Source organism: Musa acuminata, chromosome BXJ2-4, assembly GCF_036884655.1.
Source record: "Musa acuminata AAA Group cultivar baxijiao chromosome BXJ2-4, Cavendish_Baxijiao_AAA, whole genome shotgun sequence".
NCBI lineage: Eukaryota > Viridiplantae > Streptophyta > Magnoliopsida > Zingiberales > Musaceae > Musa > Musa acuminata.
Window position 1 is genome coordinate 29942380 of NC_088341.1, and position 22256 is coordinate 29964635.

Below are 22256 nucleotides of genomic sequence, written 5' to 3' on the forward strand. Positions count from 1 at the left end.
TAGCATATCCCTAAGCGGGTCACAGGTGTCCTATTTGCTACGCTATATGTATGGGTTGAGCAGATGGGCATTGCATCAGTGTCTGACATATCTCGATAAATATTGGTTTTGGTGGAAATAGTGGGATTTGGAGCTTTGCCATTTAATTCTGCCAGGAACATTTGATACCTCTCCTCGACCACCACCTTGTTGGGGTCTTTAATGGGGGCGGCGAGGGTACGATGCGTTATGTCTTACGAAAATATCATGTGAGCTTGAAACACAGAACCGAGAACATTGTTAGGTTGGAATCCATGTTTCAGTGTAAAATTACAGACAAAATTACTGAAAATTAATGTAATAAAAATTTCTAATTACTTTTTTTTTAAATCAAATTCTGCGAGAACAAATAGAATTCCGGTTGGCGATAGAACTGAAAACACACCTTCAGCATGCAAGATGAGTTTATGGAGGCGTGCCAGTTACCACAAAAAAGTTTGTTAGAGTCGTGCACAGCCAACATTACAAGAACTAGGAAGAGACTTTCTTCATCTTCGTGCACTTTGTCAGGTCAGCAACCAACAAACAATCTAGTGCACAATTAAATATTACAACGAGTCGATCAAATTGCGGACTTCAATCTTTTCTTGCTTTCTTGTTGACGTGGGTATTCAGTGGTGTACCAGCCTCCAGTTTGCGTTTCTTCAGAAGTTGCTTTGCTTTCCTGGCAGCAACCGCAGGCCGTTTAGCTTTAGGAGCCATCTGATCTGAACCTCCACCCCTCTTGTTGTTCCCTTGGTTACTGACTTGTGGCCGCAAGTTTGACTTCTTCATCACACCAGATTTGCTTGATCTCACTCCTTGGTATGACAGAGAAGCAGCCTTCACCTTGGATTTGTCATTTTCACCTGCTGATGATGTCCCACCATTCGCCACACCATGCGTCTTCCCTGGGAATTGCCTCTTTGGTCCGACACTCGAACTCTTTGATGGTGTAGCATCCGCAGACTTTGCATGGCAAACTCTAAGCATACGATCTCTAACCTTTAAGTCCCTTCTCTTAGCAACGGAATTGGCAGCATCCTGCGGGCAAAATGTGCAAGACTCCTGTAAGAAACATGTTAATACAACTGACATCACCTACCACTTTGGACACAAACATGTATGTGTCCAGTTGTTTTCTTCTTTTTATTATTTTCCGTGCTCTTCCGTCGCTGGCTCACAACACAATTAAAATGATAATGTGGTGTCTCTATATAGGCCTCAAACCTTTTTTTTCTTAATCTTGAAGCGACGATTATAGAAAGCATACCATCTCTGCCATCTCTGGTTTTGTGCTTAAAATGTTCAAACATATGGCGGATAATTATATCTTTGGTTCTAACTCTAAGAAGCAGCTACACAAGTATGCTCCAGGAGACTATAGCCAATTAAATATGTGCAATAAATGTTTCTACATATAATTTACCATACATAATATTCATATTCCAATACATAAATACAAAGCTTATGACAGTTATAATGGTAATAATGATGCAGAAAAAGATATTTCTCATATTGCCGAAACCAGAGAAAGAAAGAACAACAGCCTATGTAACAATTAAGCATTCAGAGGGTGAAGGTAAAAAGATACTTGTTAAAGATTAGAAGATTAACAAAAAAATGAAGAAATTATTTAATGAAGTATTCATAAGGATAAAAGTTTTTCTATTATTCAACAATGTGAAGAAATTAATGAAAATAATGTTTGTAGAATAAACACTAAATGCTTAAAGTCGAGGAACATTGATGATTAAGTGAGATCATTTGGTGCCATTTCACTTGTAACAACAGAGAAAATAAACATGGTCGAGGATACAACTAGTGGTATTGCTGTACAAGGGAAGCAATTAAATACATGATTGTAGTTCTCGAAAGACCCACAACAAGTAGATTCAGAAAAACCATCTTGTATCCATCAGTTGCTTAAAGCTGATCAACAAAAAGGGTATACTCAACAGAATATGTCAAATAATTAGTGTTATGCTAGTTTTCAAAGAAGATGATGATGGGACATGAAATCTTAACACCCTTACATCTTCTAACTAGATTGTGCCTTGATTTATGTGTTCATATAACAAGCACACCCTTCAGAAGCTGACTTTGTTCAAGCAGACCCGTGTATGATAGATTTGGAGAACGAAGACAATTAGAAATAAAGATAGTTAGAGTTGATATCTACTAAATAGACTAATGAAAGATGTCACAGTGCATTCAACTCAGGTTAAGGGGCAGAACTTGAGGTGATACCAAATTAGTACCTTGGTTGACTGAATCGTTAGGACAACTGGCATATAGCTTTATCAAATGATTCTTATCCTGACATCTGTGCCAAATATAATGTAATCCAAGATTTTGAAGAATGAAGAGTTCCATCTGGATTGTTTAAAGCTGAAATCAGAAATTTAGAAAATGCAGAATTTCACCTGAATTGCTCAAAGGCTGATATATGCTAACCTAACAGGTTGATCAAACAAATATCACAGTCTAACAGGTTAGGTGCATGTTAGAGTGTCCCCATCCGTGACAGAGAGGATCAACAATAATACCCTAAATGCCTTGTGACTATTATACGTGGCTCACTGGACTCTAATCAGGATAAGAGAGGAATTGTCAGAGGATTTACTTAAAAAGAGTCAAATGAAGCCTAATTTGTTATTTTTGAGCAAGTCAATTTGAAGCCACACATAAAATGTTGGTGCACATGACAGTGTGTTAAACCTCTGTTTCCCCTGACCTAGCAATATCTAAATGGAGTCAACAGAGATTGCCAAGAACAGTACTCAGTTACAAACACATGTACATAGGCCATATAGCAAATTAGGGATTTCAAAAAAGTGAGCCACAAATCAAATTAATTTCATGTAGAGCCATGGAACCAATCAAACGATTAAATGAAGTGTTTTCTAAAGCTAGCTTCATATTTAAATTTAGATACTATGAACATGGTCATACTTTAACATGCATTAGGAGATATAGGCCTCGGTCAGAACTGACAGATAGAGAAATAATAAGAGAGACTACAGTCACCATACCTAAGACATGATTGGAGACCTAGAATCTAAAAGATGAGGAACTAAAAGCACAATCACTAGGTTTCCCTTGTAGTGCTTATAGCAGTGTGAAGTGAATGTCAAATACAAGTATTAGAAACTAATAGCTAGGAGGCAAAAAATGAAAACATAAACAATAGGCAATATATAGATATGTGATTAATTACTGGCAAGAAGAATAGTCAATCATAAAAGAATCGTAGTCAATCTTACCCGTGTTTTAAACAGAACATATGCAATACCCTTGCCCAAGCTCGTCTGAGGATCTCTAACAACTCGTATAGCTTCCACATTAGATTCTATTTCGCTCACCCCACAAAACAACTGATAGAGTTCTTCATCCTGAAAGCAAAAGTGAACATTACCCCAAAAAGTATAATAAAGCTTTTTTTTACAACCCTCACTACCAAACCATGAACTCTCTAAACTTCAATACAGAGAAAAACAATAGATATTACCTTCACATCAAAAGGTAGGTTGCCCACAAAAACAGTCCTCTTTTTGTCGTAAAGTGGACCATCTCCTCTCAATTTCTTACGAGGTGGACATGCCATGTCTACACGAATGTGATTTCCTCCAAACTACATGAGCAAGTATAGTTATCTTAGACAAAAATCACTACTGACCAACAAAGTGAAGTACACAGCTCTTAAAGAACAATAAAAAATAGAATCTAGCCCACCTGTGCCATATTATGGGATAGTGCAGCCTTTGCTGTTTGCTCATCTTTAAAAACAATGTATGCATGTACACTGCAATGTAAGAACGAGGTGAAGTAAGAAAAAATGCATAAACATAGGCTAAAACTATCAAATATTAGCAGAGAAACAGGACTAAAAAACATCAAAAAGATCCACTAATAAGTAATAAAAGAAGAAATCATCAATTACTAAACATACAGTCAATCCACTTGCCTATCAAAATGCAATATTAATTGACGCTGATAATAAGAGGCTCAGAGAACTTATAAAATTTAGGGTTGGTTTTGCCACGTTCACTTCGATTGCTGTTGCTGTAACAAAGTATTGTTCTGAATTTAGGCATGAATAATCAACTGGCTGTAGGCTGAAAATGACATGCATAGCATGCACACGAGGCAAGAATTAAAAAGAAAAAAAATCAGCAGGCTGTGAATCCCAGTCCTTCAAAATCAGCAGGCTACAAATCCCAGTATATCATCCTGATTTAAGAGGGAAAAAAAAACACATCACACCCGTATTGCAAGTGCCTATAAAATGGACAACGGTGAGATGCAAAGGGTTGATATATGCCAGAGGTAGATAGAACATTAGTTACCAACTAACGGCGCCTATTTCCCAATAAAAGGATCTATACGGCAAACCTCAAATAAATGTGACTAGATATTAGTTGAAGGTTATGATTATGTTTTCATATAAGAGTTTGATGACATTGTTGAATTCGTTCCCCCTCAAAAACAGGTGAATTTCAGGCACATTCGGGCTTCCAAAATTGAAGTTACATAATGAAAAAAATTAACGAGAAGAACTTATTTGCAGAAGTTTCATCATAAATCATAAAATAACAAAAAAATTACTAACCTATCAACAGCATCATTGATTTTGCCCTGCACTATCGCCCTGGGTGTCTTGCTCTGATCAAGAAAAACCAATACAAAAATCAGGAAAACATAAAAGTAAAGAGGTCATCTTAGGAGCAGAGTTTGACGCACTCACGTAGACAATAGGCACGGATCTTATCCGGACGGACTCCACCTCACCAAATTTCAGGAACTCCTTCTGCAGAGATTTTCGCTTGGTCTTTAGTGGTAAATTTCCAACGAACACCGTCCTCATAAGCTTGCTTTCGTCATCGAAGGCCTCCTTTGAGACCTCCATGTCTGATGAGACCACATCAGCCGCTTTCCTCTTCTCCCCGACTGCAACAATCCTTCCTTCAACCCCATCACCCTCGAGAACATTCTCCACCGCATCATATATCCGCTTCTCGTACTCCTCCTCTATCTCGCGCCTCTTCCTCTTCTTTCTGTTCTCTTTGGGACTCCCGCTGTCTTCTCCATTCTCGTACTTGTTCCTTTTATTGGGAATGGAGACGGGCGTCAAGCTAGGATTAGGAATTCCAGACCCCTTACTCCGTTTTCTCTTCCTCGCCTCTTGTGCATCGTCGACGCCGCCACCTACGAGGTTGGACGGTTTCCCAGCCAACCCTAACCCTAGCTCGGGCGTCGGGAGAGGCGACTCCGGCTGGGGCTTGCGGCGGAAGGGATTATCGTCGGAGAAGAGTGATTGGACGACGGCCGAGGATTCTTGATCCGAATCCTTCGATTTCCTCCCCATCGCTGGGTTCGATTTTTGGAGAGGAGACGAGAGGAGGCGCGGATTCTCGCTGGACATTCCCCGGAATATATATATATATATATATATTGATGGGCCGGGTCGGGCGTGGTAAAAGTAGTCGCCCAATTCGAAGAGGACACGTAATTTATTGGAGCGAAATTAGAAAAATAACAAAAACAAAAAAAGAATTCGTGTCTTGTTCTTTTAAAACTTAATAATTATTTTAAATATGAAAAAAGGAGAGGTAATTTATCTTTCCTTAGAATCTCATTATTTTAAATATGAAAAAAAGGAGAGATAATTGATCTTTCCTTAGAATCTCATTATTTTAAATATGAAAAAAAGGAGAGGTAATTGATCTTTCCTTAGAATCTCACAAGCTCCTATCTATACCACTGTTGTCAAATGCATATTAGTCTGTTCAGCATTAAATGTTTGGCATAGCTATACTCATCTTAACAACATCCATTAATTAATTGGTGGGAGACATGACTTGATCTTGTTATTGTTCGTGTGATTACTACGTGTGAACGTTTATGCCTAACACAATATCAAGGCATTTTCATCTTTTCTTTCTCATCTGAAATATTTATGGATCGGTTTAGGATGAATTAGTTCGATCGCGTATGTATTAAATATACATAGTCATATATAAATTTTTTTTAATAGATTTATAATGCTTTTGGCACCTCCACAAATCAATCTATTCAAAAGCATGTTTTAACTAAGACAAATTGACTCAAAACTAAATAAAGATCAATTCATATATATATATATATATATAAGTAAAGCTTCAAATATGTAAATAGAGAGGCTTCCATGTTTTCTTTATTTTTGCCAAAAACATCAAACCATAGATTAATGATGAGGTCTTAAAAGAGTACAACCCAAAAGACCTGAGCTTAACATGGAAAAAAATTCCTTCAATTGAGAAGGTTTCTATTTGATTTGATAAAACTTATCGACCAATTAGCTACGAATAACATGATTGAATGAGTATGCTACAAAAGATTAGAGTAACCAAAAAATTGATGCCAATAATGTTATAGATTGTTGGTTAGTATCCAATTAAGTATTTTTGAATTTGATTCTATGTTGATATGCTGATAAATTACTTATAGTGTTTTCGAATAGACTTACAGTATTTTGAAAAAAAAAAAAACTACAAGCTTATTCAAAAACATTATAACTTAGAAATTGGAAAGGAGACTATTGTTGTATCATGTCAAGAGTAATTAAAAATATTATTAAAATGTGGGAACACCCCATAGGAAATATGAAAAATGGACCCAAAAATAAATTTTTTTTTTCTCAAAAATTTGCCCTTAAAGAAATACAAGAGAAAAAAAAAAAACAACCTTTTGTCCTCACTTTTTATAAGTTTAGAATTAGCTTTTGGCATACCAATTCTAGACAAGAAAACTATGTGCAAGAAATGAATATTTGTTTTGTTGTATAGATGCAGAAGAAGTCAATGTAAAGACACCATCTCTAGTTCAAATTTAATATTTCGTCTCCTATAGACCCTAAAACCACTTGTATGAGAATTGATGTCTCACACAAGAATTACTACTTTGAGAAAACATGAAAGTATAAGATTATGAGATCATTAGTAGTAAAGTAAGTCAATACAAACATGAAGCAAGAGAAGTCAAAAGTAGACTATATTTCACCTGCCTCATTTCCTGGTACACCTTCACCCTCCCAGAAGCTCAGGTTGACTATATATGCAGAGTCATTCGCTCAACCAATGGCTATCCACATCTCCTTCGACACTTGGGTTAGATCTTTGGTCAGATTCATAGATTACTTCTGATGCAGAAGAAATGTTCCTCCTCGCTATGTGTTTCAAGGAAAGATGGTGATGTCATGAACACCGCTCGCTCCTTGCAGCTACAACATGTCCCTCCATCTGGGGCTCAGAATGGGCAAGAATCCCGAGGGGGATTGCGGGAACAAGAACCCGAGGGGAGACGGTGGTGGCTGCGGCCCGGCTCCTGGTCCCGCCCCCAGTATCCCCGATTGGGCCAACGGAGAGAAGGCGAAGTTGGGAGTGGGAGGGTACAGAAACCCTGGCGAAAGCAGTGGATAAGGTGATAGGTTCAGGAATGCGCTTGGAGAAGGCAGCGGCAAGGGTGATGCTGATGGAGTAGGAGGGAGGGGCAGCGAGCTGGAATTCGTGATCCCTCTCGGGGATGGCAGGACGAGCGGGCGCGGGGAGGGCAGCAACCCTGGGGACGGAAAGGGGGGCATCGGCGGCTGCGGCTGAGGGTGGCGGGACGTGTCGGAACCGAGGAGGGAGCTCTCGAGATAGCGCATGTAGGCGGAGACGGGCGATTCAGCCCAGGCAGCGCCGGCGGAGGGCGAGGGACGGGGGAAGGAGGAAGAAGGGTTCGAATTGGGGTGAGGAATCGGCACCGGGAGCAAATTAGAGTTAGGGTTTCGGTAAGGCACAGGGGGCGGATACCGGGGAGGAGGCTGGGCGGCGGCAGCGACGGGGCGGAGAGGAGGGTGAGGCGGCCGGGCGATGGGGGCGAGCGGCGGGGGGCGGATCTTCTGGAGGCGGGTGCTGGGGGACCTCGGCTGCGGCGGGCGATGCTGAGGCCGGGAATTGGCGGCGGCGGCGGCGGGGCTGCTGTCGCGGGAGGGGGTGCCGGTGAGCTGCTGCACGATGCTGCGGAAGTCGTTCTTGCTGATGTTGTACACCTGCGGCGGCGGTGGCGGTGGTGGTTGTTGCTGCTGCAGCTGCGGTGGGTTTTGGTTGGAGTAGTAGTTTGGCTGGTGGAGAGGGCTCTTGCGGATGTTCTTGCTCAGCCTGTTGACTCCCAGATTTTGTTGCTGTTGATGATGATGGTAGTGATTATTTCTCGACTGATCCATACTTGTGCCTCCTCTTCGCAAGACCTTCTTTCCTATGACCTTCTTTCCTATTGGATCTTCCTATGATACCAGGAAGGGAGGGAGAGATGATGAATGATGAGAGCGAGAGAAAGTGGAGAAGAGAAGTAATTGAGACGGAACCATAGAGCGGTGGAATTGGTGGTGGGGGATGCTTGCTTACGTGCCCGAGCGGCCCTCCCCCTTGCTGGATTTTCCCCAGCCTTCACTTGTGCTTTCCTTTGAGCTGAGGTTGCGAAGACGCATCCGACTGGTGGTTGAGTTGCCTCCCCTCTCGTTTGACCGGTGCAGCAATAGAAATCCACGGTCAAAAGGGGCCGGCGAGAGGGCCACTGGTAATGGTGTGAGCTGGAGCGAGAAAAGGATGTGGCGTGCATGTCTCCAGGAGTCCGACTCATAACGGATGGCACGAGACCGACTCACAATCGTTCGAGGCGCGGAAAGTGACGACATGGTTGGATAGGATGATGGCAGGACGTATTTCCATTACACTCTTTTCTCGTTGTCAAAAATGTCAGGCCATCTTCATCTTCCTGTGAGCATTCTGGACGTTTGTGGCTGCGCCAGCCCTGGATACGATGTTGAATTGACGCGAGTTACACGTGTAGTAGAAAAGCACGTGGACTAAGCCATGCTGGCTGAACATAATCCACGTAGGTGACAAGACTGGACACATCATAAACAGTTGCAGATCAAACATTATAATCCAGATCGAGGTCGTAAACATTGCGTGTCCCTATGGAGCTAAAGTAAAGCGATGTTTTAATTACAAAAAGGTTTCTGCAGGCTGGGGAATCCAAAGGAACAGTGACTTCGACTCCTGCCACACAAGTGCCCTATGTCTAACAAGAAGATGGTGTAGTAGGATCCTTCGGCACTCTCTTTATATCGGAACCCCAAATATGAGCCATCGATGAAAGAGGGATGACCTCTGATGCTCGCGTTACAGCTGCTCTAAGAATGTGCATTCGAACCAACCTTACTCATGTTGCTGCCACGAGACTCTCGGGTTAGGTGGCTGTTCTCTTGATCTGGACATCCTTCCCAGTCTGTCGTACCATTAAGGATATCTGCAAGATTCACAGATATGAATGTAAAGATAAGCACTGAAGAAAGCGATGTTTCGAAATCCTGAAACCAAGCAGATTGGTATAAGATGAAAACGAGCTGCTTGATGATGAGTGCGATCCTTCAGATGAAGGAACCTCACCCAGCGGTTCAATATCAAACATGTTGTCCAGATGCGGGTCAGAAATGGACCATCGATTGCATTGGTTATGGCAAGCCGATAAGCGTGACAGCTTTCTCAGCTTCGACTGCAGGATGTGCAAGAAGATGGTCCAGACAGATCCTCATCACAACTATTCTTATGGTTCCTCAGTTTGAATGTTCCCAAGGGAGTTTCTATCTGACGTCCTTCTCCTTCACGGATGAACGCATCATTGTTGACTGGGCCGGGAGGAGAAGAATCGTTGCATGGATCAGCGTCCTCATGTCTTTCGGAGGTGACACTAGAACTACTGCAACCATCCTCGTAAACTAAAGATGAGCGATCATGTCTTTGTGCATGACCCAGCACAGATGATGGGGAACTATCAGTTGCCATTAGTGTCTTAATTTCGTCCATTAAGTTCGAAAACCAGCACGACGATCGTTGCTTTACATAAAAGAGCAAATAGGCATCCTGGGCTAATACATCAGTTTCAGAGACTCTAAACACCTGCAGATAAACATCAAAAAGTAAGCACCATAATTATGCCTCCCTCCCATGGAAGTTCAGTAAAAGAAAGAAAGAAATTTTGTCAGAATTTGCCTTCGAATCATTAATGCAATGCCATGTACTCGGAGAGGAACGAATGCAGCAGAAATAATGTCCAAATTCTAATGAACCAATGTGCAGCAAAACTGCATAAAGATCATATTTTGAGTGGACCTGCACAAGTTGAGTATAGATCATGAGAAGTTGATTTTGTTCTGAAGTGCAATCAGCAAGAAATTTGAAGGAACACAAACCTCATCTACTGGGCAGCTAAGGCATGGAGTCAGGTCCAGTTCCAATGGATACTCCACGGGATTGCGAAGCTTGTAGGCAAAAACCCCATTGTTCTTGAACCTCTTGAGATGGAGCGTGAGAACTTGTGGTGTATGGTCCAGCTTAAGCTGCTTCTCCAGCGACACTTGGGCCTTACAGCCTTCACAAGTGAAGTTGATGTCAGGATCATCAATTTTCTCCGACCTGGTGAAAGACGCAAGAGCATCTACGATGTTGTCCACATCATCAATCTCCAAGCTGAGATCGAGCAGCGGTTCAAATGTGTCTGAACAGTGACCACAATTGCGACATCGCAGCTGAAACAATGAAAATATACCATATAAACGAAGAAGAGAACAAAGAAATGCGCAACCATCTTAACAAGGACTTTCAGAATTACCTGGCTTCTAAGACGGCCTCCAAATACATGCTTGACGAGGCTGTCTTCATCTAATGAAGATGGCTGATCTGTAGTGCAATGACCAAGACAGCAAGTGTGTAGATTATCCAGCAAGGAGTGGAGAAATTCGTGTGCATCTTCTTGCTGTCCTAACTGAAAATGTGGTGATATTTCTGCCAATCCAATGGTTAAGTGTTCCAAATTTCAGTACATTTGAGATAGAAAAAGATACTATCTAATACTTTGCTCTGTTTAAACAAGCATACTAATGACCAACGTACACAATTTCAATCTTATGTGACAGTCAAAATCACTTAATCAACCTGAAGTTTGAAAACTTTTATTTGATAGGAAATATATTAATTCTCAATCATCATCCGACACATAATCGTTACTCGGAAGAAAAAGATTCATGTCATCCTCCACCTATCTATTGACATGGATAAAAGTCTAAGGTAGATGATTCGGGGTTGTGTTCCCCTTGTCACCCACATGAACAAAATACCAAAAAGAGGACTTCAGGACGATTATAGGTAGTCCTCTCTAAGACCAAGTATAAAATCTAATCTCAACACTACGCTAGAAGGTTTTCTTTTCAAAAAAATCCACACCCATTAAGAGACCTCGGTCACTTACTTGAGTATCAAAGGGATCAAATCAAAAAATTTCTTCCGACTATCTTAGTAGATGATTCGGGGTTGTGTTACCCTTGTCGCCCACATGAACAAAATACCAAAAAGAGGACGTCAAGACGATTATAGGTAGTCCCCTCTAAGATCAAGTATAAAATCTAATCCCGACGCTACGCTAGAAGGTTTTCTTTTCAAAAATATCCACACCCATTAAGAGACCTCGGTCACTCACTTGAGTATCAAAGGGATCAAATCAAAAAATTTCTTCCGACGATCTTAGTACAGGTGATACCTCGGGAGCTCAACACTTCCACCTTGGAGCCATCTCGAAATTATCTTAAAAATCTTATACTCTTAGATTTGGACCATATCGAGTTAACTTACACGTCGTTGATAATTTTTTATAACATTTATTGGACTGACAACGAGCGAGACATGCACAAACTCGCATTACGAAATCCTCTATAAACATCACCATTGGATTATCTTATACTCATGAGAAAAAGGATATATGGGCTTCCAATATCAATAAGCATTTGGAAAACACAGTCGATCGTAAAACGATCACAGGACAATCCAGGATATCATTTAAAATGAAAACTATATTTGGTATACGATATATAAGAATAATAGGAACAACAAAACTCCAGATTTCATATAGAAACATCAGCATGTATCAAGCACATTAACAAAACAATAAATAGATGGCATAATAGGAGAATGAGAAGCATACTGTTCAAATTTTTAGCAAAATCTGTTGGGGAGATCACATATCCTGAAAGAAACAAAGAACGATTGATGTGTCCTTTCAAGGCACAGAAAGAGCAGAAACCTCCAATATCACCTGGAGTTCCAGAATCAATCATTACTTTGTCTTAGAGTAAGCAAATAGTACAAATCCCAAATAAACGCAAATCTGAGAAGAGAGGATTTAAAGGATGAACCATAACATCTCATACCACAACAGGAACAAGGATGATCCATCCTGCGGATCTTCTGTACGAGGGGCACGGTATGCGTGAGGCACTGCAGAACCGCATTGAGGAAGCACGTATTCCCCAAGTTGAAGAGAGCAGCTCCCTGCGATGGTACCAACCGCGGCAAACGGATTCGCGTCAAAATCACATCCAAGATGGAACCTTTTCTCAAGAGCCGATCACAACGTAGACGATACGAGGAAGGTAAAGGAATCCTTACCACGACGCCGGGCTCGTAACTCATAGACAGAGGCGAAAGGAGAAACAGTTTCGCGTCGGCGAAATCACGACCGAACTAAATGGAATAGACGTCGAGAAATCAAACACACACAAAAAGAACGACAATTAAACCCTAGAATACAATGAAAATTTGCAGTACCATGATGTTGATGCGAAGGAAGGAAGAGGCCGACTTATTGAAGAGAGATTAGGGTTCTAAAGAATTGGCAATTTGGTGGTACAAGAAGGGTTCGGGAAGGGGGAGGGAGGGAAACCACCACGACGCTTTAAAAAAGGGAAGAGGCGGCACGGACACAAGTTCGGCAGACTTAGACTTCTTCACCGATACGCTGTTGGCAAATAGTTTGAAGACAAGTGTTCTTTTTCCCAAATACGACACTGGAAAAATCCATTTTTGTTAGGATAAACTTCATAAAATAAATTCCTACTTTAAATAAACTCTCCTTTTTTTTTCACTTAGTAGTTCTATTTTTTTATTCGTTTTTTCCAAAAAAAAATCTCTAATTTTTTTAATTGGATAAAAATAGCCTCAACAAATAATTTGTCTTTCTCTTTTTCATTTTTTCCCTTCCTTTTAAGCTAAATCCAAATGTCTCTTGAAATTGCCAAATGAAAGACACTAGACTGATCATAAACTAATAATGTTCAATAAAGCATGAAATTATAGTATCTCGGTGTCTTATAGTTTCAATAAAAAACAATGCAACTCACATTCCACTTTTTTCAAAATATCTTGGATTTATATAAAACCATGGAAATGACTTAAGAAAACATAGATGTTATTTTTATATTTTTTTATTTTTCTCAGCCATTAAAGCATGAAATTATATTATTTTCTTAAATTTATCCATTTTAAGGTGAATTTACAACTCCCTTGGGATAAAATCTATTTAAATATTATTATAGAATGTTTTCTTAAATTTTGAGGATACAAAATTTTTTTAGAGATCTGAGTTGCACTATTTTTTTAATGGGGTTACAGTATTTTTGGGTCTTATTTAAAAATAGTTTAATCTCAATAAAAAATAATATAACTCAAAAATTCACTCTTTCTAAGAATTCTTAAATTTTCAGATTTTTTTTAATTTGTAAAAGACATGAAAATTCCTAAATGACTTTTTTTCTTCTTTTTTTAGAGCATTTAAAATAGATATTTTAGCCCTTAAAAGCATGAAAAAAATTTTATTTTTATAAATCTACCCTAAGGTGAATTTACTACCACTTTGAGATAAAAACAATCACTTGAATATTATTAGAGAATATTTTATGAAGTTTTGATGTAATAAAAAAATTTAAATACTTGAGTTACACTGTTTTTGAATACGGTAGCACTACGTTCAAAATAATGTAACCTCATTAAAAAACTCTATTACTCATATTCCATTATTTTTAAAACTTTCAATTTTTTTTAAAATCTTATAAATAATCCGCAAAGGCCTAAATAATTATTTTATTTATTCTGTAGCCTTTAAAATAGGTATTCTTATTTTTCAGGTTTTAACAGCTTGAAATTGTTATTTTTTTTATTTCACTCAATTTAAGATAATTGTTCAACCAGTTTATTATTAAAGAAGGTTTTTTAAAGTTTGAAGGAAAAAAATTTTAGAGACATAAGTTACATTGTCTTTAGATTCTATTCAAAAACAGTATAACTCGCTTTCATAATTTATAAAAAATGTTCATCTCGAAGATAACTTTAAAATGAATTACGAAATCTTACATGACTAGTTTTTATGATTTTTAAAATTTTAAAATACGTAATATTTTATTTATTTCGGTCCTTAAAAACTTCGACTTAAGCCATTATTTTGGGTAAATTTCTTAAGAAAACCTCAAATTTGTATTTTTTTTTCATACGACGCTCCTTTTTTATTTTTCATGTGGAGTGTCTCTTAATTTTAGAAAGTAAAATGAGCTCACCTTTGGCCTTTATATCATTCGTCACCACTATTGGAGAATAAATGTGTCGATGTCGGGAGTTCTCTATCGGCTAAGTTGGATGCCAAGGTGGGTCGGACCCTCGCGGCGGGGTGTTGATCAGCGTTTCTCAATCCGGGTATTGTTTGCGTCGAGCGACGTCTCTCCGTTCTCGGGCTGGTTGGCAGCTCGCCTTCGTTCACAGGATGACGATTCCCAGGTCGAGGCCCTTGGGGCTCGTGGGTGGTCGTTTGCCTACAAAAATGGCCTTCGTCAGGTGATTTCCGACTTTGGCCCCTCCGACGAGCAAGTCAATTATGGGTTGAAGTTATTTTTTTTGTCTCCTCTTAGCCGGATGCCGACCAGGGGCTTTTATACTATTGTACGAGGGTAGGTTGCTCGCAGGTTTGGCATGACCCCTGATCTTCGAGAGTTGAGACAACACTTCTAACCGGTTGTTGTCTCGGGACACACGGAGTGGTGTCAGACGGCGCCGCCCCAGGTTCTTGGGACAGGACATGTGGAACAGCATCTCAATACGGATTCCGACTTGGCGTGTGGGAGTATTCCCCTTGCTGATCCTTGAGTTAGCATGGTGGTACGCGGGTCGAACAACGCCTTAGTACAGATTCTGACCTGGCATATGATATCGACTGTAACGTGTCTTAGACCTAAAATAGACCGTATCAACCACCTTTACCTCAGTGTCATTTCCCCACCCTTTTTCCCCTGTGTGTATTTTTTTCTCCTTCCTTAGATCTCAATATAATCAGCTCCCCTTCGTATGTGTTCCCCTCTATTATGTCTTAGTAACACCAATTTGCCATCAAGTTGGTAGTCACACCAACAGAGAGAAGAGAAGGGGTTTGGTGACGACTAACGAGATGGAGGTCATAAACTTAGAGGCTCTTTATGATACTAAACCAAAAAAGATGGTATATAATAATAAAAAAAAAGGAGACACTCCATGGTAATAAACCAAAAATAAAATAAAAACTTCAAACTTTTTCAAACAATTTATCCTTTTAATCTAATTTTTATTATTTTTATAGTATTTATATTTATAAGTTTAAGATTAATTTTATATTTTATTTTTATTAATATAAAATATATTATTTAATTTATTAACTATGAGTTATTTTGGAGTGATTTAAGTTTTGAGTCGGTTAAATCAATTCATTTGAATTATTTTTTTAATTAAATGAGTTGTTTAGTGAATTTTTTGGTTCAATATGAGTTTGAAAAGAGAGATACAGTGAAAGGGACAAAGGAGGAGTTGTTGAGGGTATAATTGTTATTTTAAAAATTAGAAAAACTCCAAATAGGGTCACTCTAAACAAAAAAAAAAACTAAAGGGTTGTTTTTTTAAGGATTTTGCCTTTTTTATTATCATGTTATAATATTTGTGCTTATTAAATGTATATTAAATTTAATAATAATATTATTATTATTATTATTTGGATTAAATATCTTTTTTAACGAATATATGAATATGCATCTCACTCGACTTACGTGATGGAGATAAGGAGTCCAAATCAATTAAGATAGAATCAATAGAGATGATAGTTAATGAAACTTGGATTGTACTTCTAACTCGCACCCTAAATTGTAACTCATATCTTTAATTAATCTAAAGCATAAGGCTATTAATTTCTATCATGTTTTTATCTCCTTCTAATAGTGAATAAATAACTATTAATGATTACAGGTCTCACGCGCTTAGCTTATAATTGTAGAACCAAAGTGGGATTATGATGCCAACTCAAAATTATTTTAAATAATTTAAATGTAAAACTTGTGGGTTATTTTTTTTTTATTAAAGTCACTTTTTATTTTGCTGTATATGTTTATTAATTTATGATAAATAATAAATATATCTATTTTTTTGATTAAAAGTATTTTTCTCTTCATCTAACTTACGCATCCAACTTACCATTGGAGATGTAGATAACAGTACGAGTGATCGAACGATAATCGATAAATTAATAGTTACGTCTATCTTTGGATAAATTAATTTTTATTAATTTTTGTGGGAGAGGGGGGGTGCGTGATCACTGTTGATCATGAGAAGTAGATATTTCTTACCATAAAGGCTCGATTTTGTCATACTACATATGCAAAAGGGGAGAAAGAGTTTGTGTCACTAGTTTCGTTAATGATATTTATATATTATTATTTAGCATGAGATTTTATCGTATGATCATTTAGTTTCATGTTGATCGGGGAGTAAATTTTGATGCTAAAGGAACCGTCCACATCTCGATCGACCGAACTCATAATCAAGATTAAGTCCATCAACAGTAATGATCGATCAACCAAATGATCCCTTATCCCAACACAAAACGAATAAGGACTCGATCAACCAAACATTATGCAAATAGGAATTTAGGTTTTAAAAGTACCCTCATACGATCAATCCACACATTGCTCAGAGCTTGCAATACCAAACTTGAAGCCCATACACAACACCAACAACAATATAATTATTCTTTTTTTTTTTATAGCGTAAATAACTTATAATAGATGATAGATTCCAAGGGCTTCTTTAGGTCTCTCTCAAGGAGCGTGTCCACCACCGTAGCCAGCTCCGGCACCCGAACCACCACCAGCGCCGCCTCCATAACCACCAGGTCCACCTCCGACACCTGAGCCTCCACCAGCCCCAGCTCCATATCCACCAGCTCCGCCATATCCACCTCCGGCACCTGATCCACCGCCAACGCCACCTCCATAACCTCCTGCACCACCATACCCTGCACCGCCACCAGCTCCTCCTCCACCACCAAACCCACCTCCATGCTCCCCGCCGGCACCGTACCCTGCGCCACCTCCGGATCCTTCACCTCCACCAACACCGTGCTCTCCTCCAGCTCCATATCCGTCACCGATGCCACTACCACCACCACCACCATATCCACCGCCATGTGCTCCTCCAGCACCATACCCACCACCAGCGCCACTGCCACCACCGCTTCCATAACCTACACCATGTTCTCCACCTTCTCCGAAGCCACTACCCCCACCGCCACCCTTACCGCCACCACCTCCATATGCACCACCATACTCTCCGCCTGTGCCAGCGCCACCATAGCCCGCGCCACTGCCACCACCGCTTCCATATCCTACACCATGTTCTCCACCTTCTCCGAAGCCACTACCCCCACCGCCACCCTTACCGCCACCACCTCCATATGCACCACCATACTCTCCGCCTGTGCCAGCGCCACCATAGCCCGCGCCACCGCCATTGCCGCCACCATAACCACCTCCATGCTCGCCGCCAGCACCATAACCGACACCACCGCCTGTACCACCTCCACCTCCACCTCCATTACCGCCAGCACCATAGCCACCGCCGTTACCACCTCCACTCCCATAGCCAACCCCATGTTCAGATCCAGCACCATAACCAGCTCCTCCACCGCTACCTCCCCCACCACCGTAGCCAATCCCATGTTCGCCTCCGGCTCCATATCCAACACCACCGCCGCTCCCTCCACCACTACCGTATCCACCTCCATAAGCTCCTCCTAAACCACCACCAGACTCTCCCCCACCTCCATAACCACCGCCGGAACCTCCCCCACCTCCACCACCATAGCCGGCACCACCACCGCCACCACTGCCGTAGCCGCTACCATAGCCAACGCCATGTTCCCCTACGGTACCATAACCAGGGATGAACTGCCCCCCAACTCCATAGCCACCGCCAGAGCCACCACCACCTCCACCGCCAGAACCTCCAGCAGCGTAGCCGGAGCCCCCACCAATGCCGTGGCCTGCACCATATGGCGCTGTCTCTACGAAGCGTACCCTAGAGGCAATACATATGGTTGCACCCAGCAACACTAGGAGTGGAACAGCAACGCTAGCGGGAGAAGTGCCCATGTCACCAAGTTCGCGTTGAGGATGGGATGGAACACAGCAAGAGGTTGGGCATTTATGGAGATGGTGAGTGGAGATGGTTGAAGTGTAATGTGTGGAGCTGGTCAGTTGGGAGTGGCTGGGCACATACATGCACGGCGAGCAGTGCACACCATGTGTGCCCCCACACGAAACTTCTCAAGCTTCTGCGTTCCTGCTGTAGTGCAAACTCCATCTTCCCATGCCCACTACACCAATCGAAGAAATTTTAAGCAAAATATTCCTTACGTTTTCTCTTCACCCAACTCGTCCGGTCATTTTACTATGATCACTGCATGCATCAACAGATTACTCTATCACTTGGATGCGTTCTTAGCCTTTTCTCCACTCCTCAGCAGCGCTGCTTTCCTGCATCCTAAGCTGGAACTATTGGAATAGCGCACGATTGGTTGTGCTATTGCACTCCAAGCAGGACCTACCTGCTCACGAGCAAGGTCTCCATAACCAGAACAGAGACCCACTTGGAAGCATACTTTGGAGTTCTGGATACGGTGGTACACATTGTGGGGTTGAAAGATAACTTTTGCCTCAGAACAAATAGAATGTCGAATTCACATTGAGTTTCGCAGTGCTCTGCTAAATTCTGTACGATTTCTGCTAAATTGTGTTCGAAGAATGAGCTAAATTGCAGCGTTGACCATGCAAAGGCCACACAACTAGAGTTCTACGGCGAGCCTCAAATACAGATACAACGCAATCATTCTGATGAGGCTAATGGATCTTGCATATGGAGTTAACCGTAATCGTCAAGGCTAGCGGTGACGAGGAAGGGCGTGCCAAACCTACAAACATATATCTTCAGAACTTCCTTTAAGATGAGATTACTTGAACGAATTAAGACAGAAGCTTATTTATTCACACACACACACACACACACACACACACACAGAGAGAGAGAGAGAGAGAGAGAGAGAGAGAGAGATGTAACTTCAAAATTCAACCTGATTCATGATGAGAAAGAAAAATTTTACTGAAGACCACATCATTGATTTTGTACATGTGATTGGCTCGACGAGTTTTACACGCAAAGACTCGAAGCCACCCTGTTGAAGCACTTCCATAAGGATCCTAGACATTGTTCTATCAAATCATAGGAAAATATGGTTAAAAAAACTTTAGTTCTCCTCTTTAACTTGATCTATATGACGTCATTAAAGCGTCAAAAAGAACCTGGATTTGCAGTGGCGTGCGACCATCCTGTATTCACTGCTACTGTTGACCAGAAGAGCTGTCGCTCAAGCAAGCTACCATGGAACAGAGAACATGGTCATCATAACTTGTGAAAGCCATGCTGCATGAGGCCAAGAGATGGTGCTCATATGGTACAGCCTTTTGCCCAGTCTGGATGTGAAAGAGATTAGGGTTTGGCCATTCACGGCCGAGATGAAGATAAAGGAGGCCATAAGAGAAAAGAAACCATATCCGCTCCGTGGATGGTGCATGACAGAAGGAAACGCAACAGCAGCATGCACAACAACAGCGAAGGTCCATTGGTGGGGCTGAGCCACGCCGTGTGCTTTTTGCCCACTCACGCCCATATGCTTGAGGTCGATCGATCCACACGCGCTCGGGTCCCCCGCTCAAGTGGAAAGAAGAGCGCTGCTGTCGTCCTACACATTGGACCTATACAGTGGAAGTTTTGTCCCCATATTCTTTCTTCTCTTTTTTTTTTATTCTTCTTTTTATCAACCTAAGATGGATTATATATTTAAAGGAGAACATGACTCGGATACTTTAATGTGTTGTGTCGTAACCTCTTACATCTATAAGACTAAGGTCATCGAAAACACTAATTTAATTATGGTTATCTTAGTTGATAGGGGCTATACTAATCATTATGGTATTAAGATTTATCGTATTAAGGTTGAGATTGAGTTACTATTGGATACTTTAGATGGGTCTTTCTTTTTTTTTTTCTTTTATAAGGGATGGAATCCTAGCTAGATTCCGACTTGGAGAGTTTTAATGTAGTTATGGCTTGAAGAGCCCTTGTACCCTTTAGAACTTAGAGTTGACTTGAATCTGATTTTTGAACTTCAAATTAGCCTTGGTCTTAGTATAGTTTAATCAAGATCAAATTGGAGTCGAACTCTAGTTTGGCTAAATTAGAGTTTGGTTCAAATTTTGCTTGATCATCCTTAATTATGGATCCTATAATTAAGTGATCTATGTCTTGTTGAATCTTACTTTGAGACTTCTTCTCTCTGCACTTGTAGGTCAGATGTTTTGCTTTAGTTGATCGATATGGTCAGCATCGTTGTGCTCGATTATGTCATCTATGCATGTCATTTTGACGAGGTTCTCGTTGTTGCTGATCATCATCGACTCGAGGGCATTTTTTATCTTCTCGAGGTTTCGAGATTGTTGTCCTTTTTGGTTTCTCCTTCTCTTTCATCATGTTAAAAGAAGGTTTTGGTTCTTTGTATATTGAATAAGATCCATGAGCTTCGGCAAGCATTCACCATCTTTTTTGCGTAGCCGATGAATGTTTAGTGTTTCATCAAATCTATTATATCTTGGGTGATGAAGAACTTCCATCTATTCTTTTGGAGTAGATACTTCTAGACTTAACAAACGTATATGACATCTTGATCTTATAAGTAGAGGCTCCCAATGATAACTTGGTATATATCAAGTGAAACCACCTCATATGTCACCTCTTGATGAATTCATTTATAATAGTAAAGAATATCTTGCATTATTGGTTGATCTTCATCTCCACATCATTATGAAGCCATCCAAGATAATATGGGTATAGATGTAATGTCATCTCTAGATTGACGCCAAGCTTTTTAACCAAGCTAATCAAGATGAAGTTCTTTTGGCACTTGGTATCCAAAATCACACCAATAATTTCTTTCTTTATTTGGATCTTTGTGATGAAGAGCTCTTCTTAAATCTTTTGACCAAGACTTAAATTTGAGCTTATAACTTTTAGTTTAGCCATTATCTATAGACTCAGATCTAAGTATGAGATTGGTGAAAGTTCAATGAAGCTATCATCCACAATCGTGGCCATGATTCACCAACTTTGATTATTTTCTAATAACTTCATTGGGAAGAGTTCTAGATGAATCTTCTATTTTTTTTTCTAGAGTGAATGATAATTTTATAATGATCATAAAATAAATATTTTTTAAGAAAAGAAGATGAAGTATTACCATCACTGAAATTCTTTTAGGCCTTTGAGTGGCCCCTCTTAGTCGTTTTCGAGGGTTTCTCGTTACAAGTATAATTCTTTCTCTCAATTATCACTTCTATATTACTAGTGATCGAAATATTATATACTTTGAAGAGACTCAATCATGTATAAATTTATGTATTTCATCATCATCGCCGAGTGATTTTCGGGAGAAATTCTGAACACCATTATTTATTATCGAAACTTAGTGGTGTACTCTTGCATGGGTTGATCCTTTCCTTAGTGTAAGTAGTGTCGCTTCTTTTATACATGTTCAAGATATTCTATATGGTAGAATTCTTCCTATATGATATTTTAGAATCATGTTCATGATGTCTTCATTCCTATTAGTACTAGTCATATGTGTCATACAAGTCAATCACTTAGTGATGACACATGTGACTTAACACATAGTCTTTTTGCTTATTATATTTTAATATTTATCACTATATATATATATATATATATATATATATATATATATATATATATATATATATATATATATATATATATATATATATATATATATATATATATATATATATATATATATATATATGTCATTGGATCTATGCAATGGGAATCGGATCGTGATGAAATCACGATAATGAGATCGATTTACCTTTAAATATAGATCCTAAATAATCCAGATCATAGATTACTCGA

The 22256-nt window shown here is 39.9% G+C and overlaps 4 protein-coding genes across 4 annotated transcripts; all 4 read right to left on the bottom strand.

Annotated features, from left to right (window-relative positions):
• Positions 1–400: 400 nt before the first annotated feature.
• On the bottom strand, positions 401–5533 carry LOC135610234 (nucleolar protein 12-like). Its single transcript, XM_065104489.1, has 6 exons — positions 4766–5533; positions 4631–4683; positions 3754–3823; positions 3530–3652; positions 3285–3413; positions 401–1062 (listed from the first exon to the last, which is right to left on the bottom strand). Exons 1-6 carry the CDS (start codon positions 5441–5443, stop codon positions 616–618), a joined length of 1500 nt encoding a protein of 499 aa, XP_064960561.1. The 5' UTR covers positions 5444–5533; the 3' UTR covers positions 401–615.
• Positions 5534–7033: 1500 nt separating this feature from the next.
• LOC135610235 (protein HAIKU1-like) lies at positions 7034–8530 on the bottom strand. The gene is made up of 2 exons (XM_065104490.1): positions 8448–8530; positions 7034–8326 (listed from the first exon to the last, which is right to left on the bottom strand). Exon 2 carries the CDS (start codon positions 8264–8266, stop codon positions 7280–7282), a length of 987 nt encoding a protein of 328 aa, XP_064960562.1. The 5' UTR covers positions 8267–8326; positions 8448–8530; the 3' UTR covers positions 7034–7279.
• A 944-nt stretch (positions 8531–9474) lies between these two features.
• Positions 9475–12563, bottom strand: LOC135609091 (ubiquitin carboxyl-terminal hydrolase 20-like). Its single transcript, XM_065102181.1, has 6 exons — positions 12308–12563; positions 12082–12192; positions 10717–10889; positions 10298–10633; positions 10098–10217; positions 9475–10004 (listed from the first exon to the last, which is right to left on the bottom strand). Exons 1-6 carry the CDS (start codon positions 12330–12332, stop codon positions 9591–9593), a joined length of 1179 nt encoding a protein of 392 aa, XP_064958253.1. The 5' UTR covers positions 12333–12563; the 3' UTR covers positions 9475–9590.
• Positions 12564–16956: 4393 nt separating this feature from the next.
• On the bottom strand, positions 16957–18463 carry LOC135610237 (glycine-rich cell wall structural protein 1.8-like). The gene has a single exon (XM_065104492.1). It carries the CDS (start codon positions 18368–18370, stop codon positions 17039–17041), a length of 1332 nt encoding a protein of 443 aa, XP_064960564.1. The 5' UTR covers positions 18371–18463; the 3' UTR covers positions 16957–17038.
• Positions 18464–22256: the final 3793 nt, after the last annotated feature.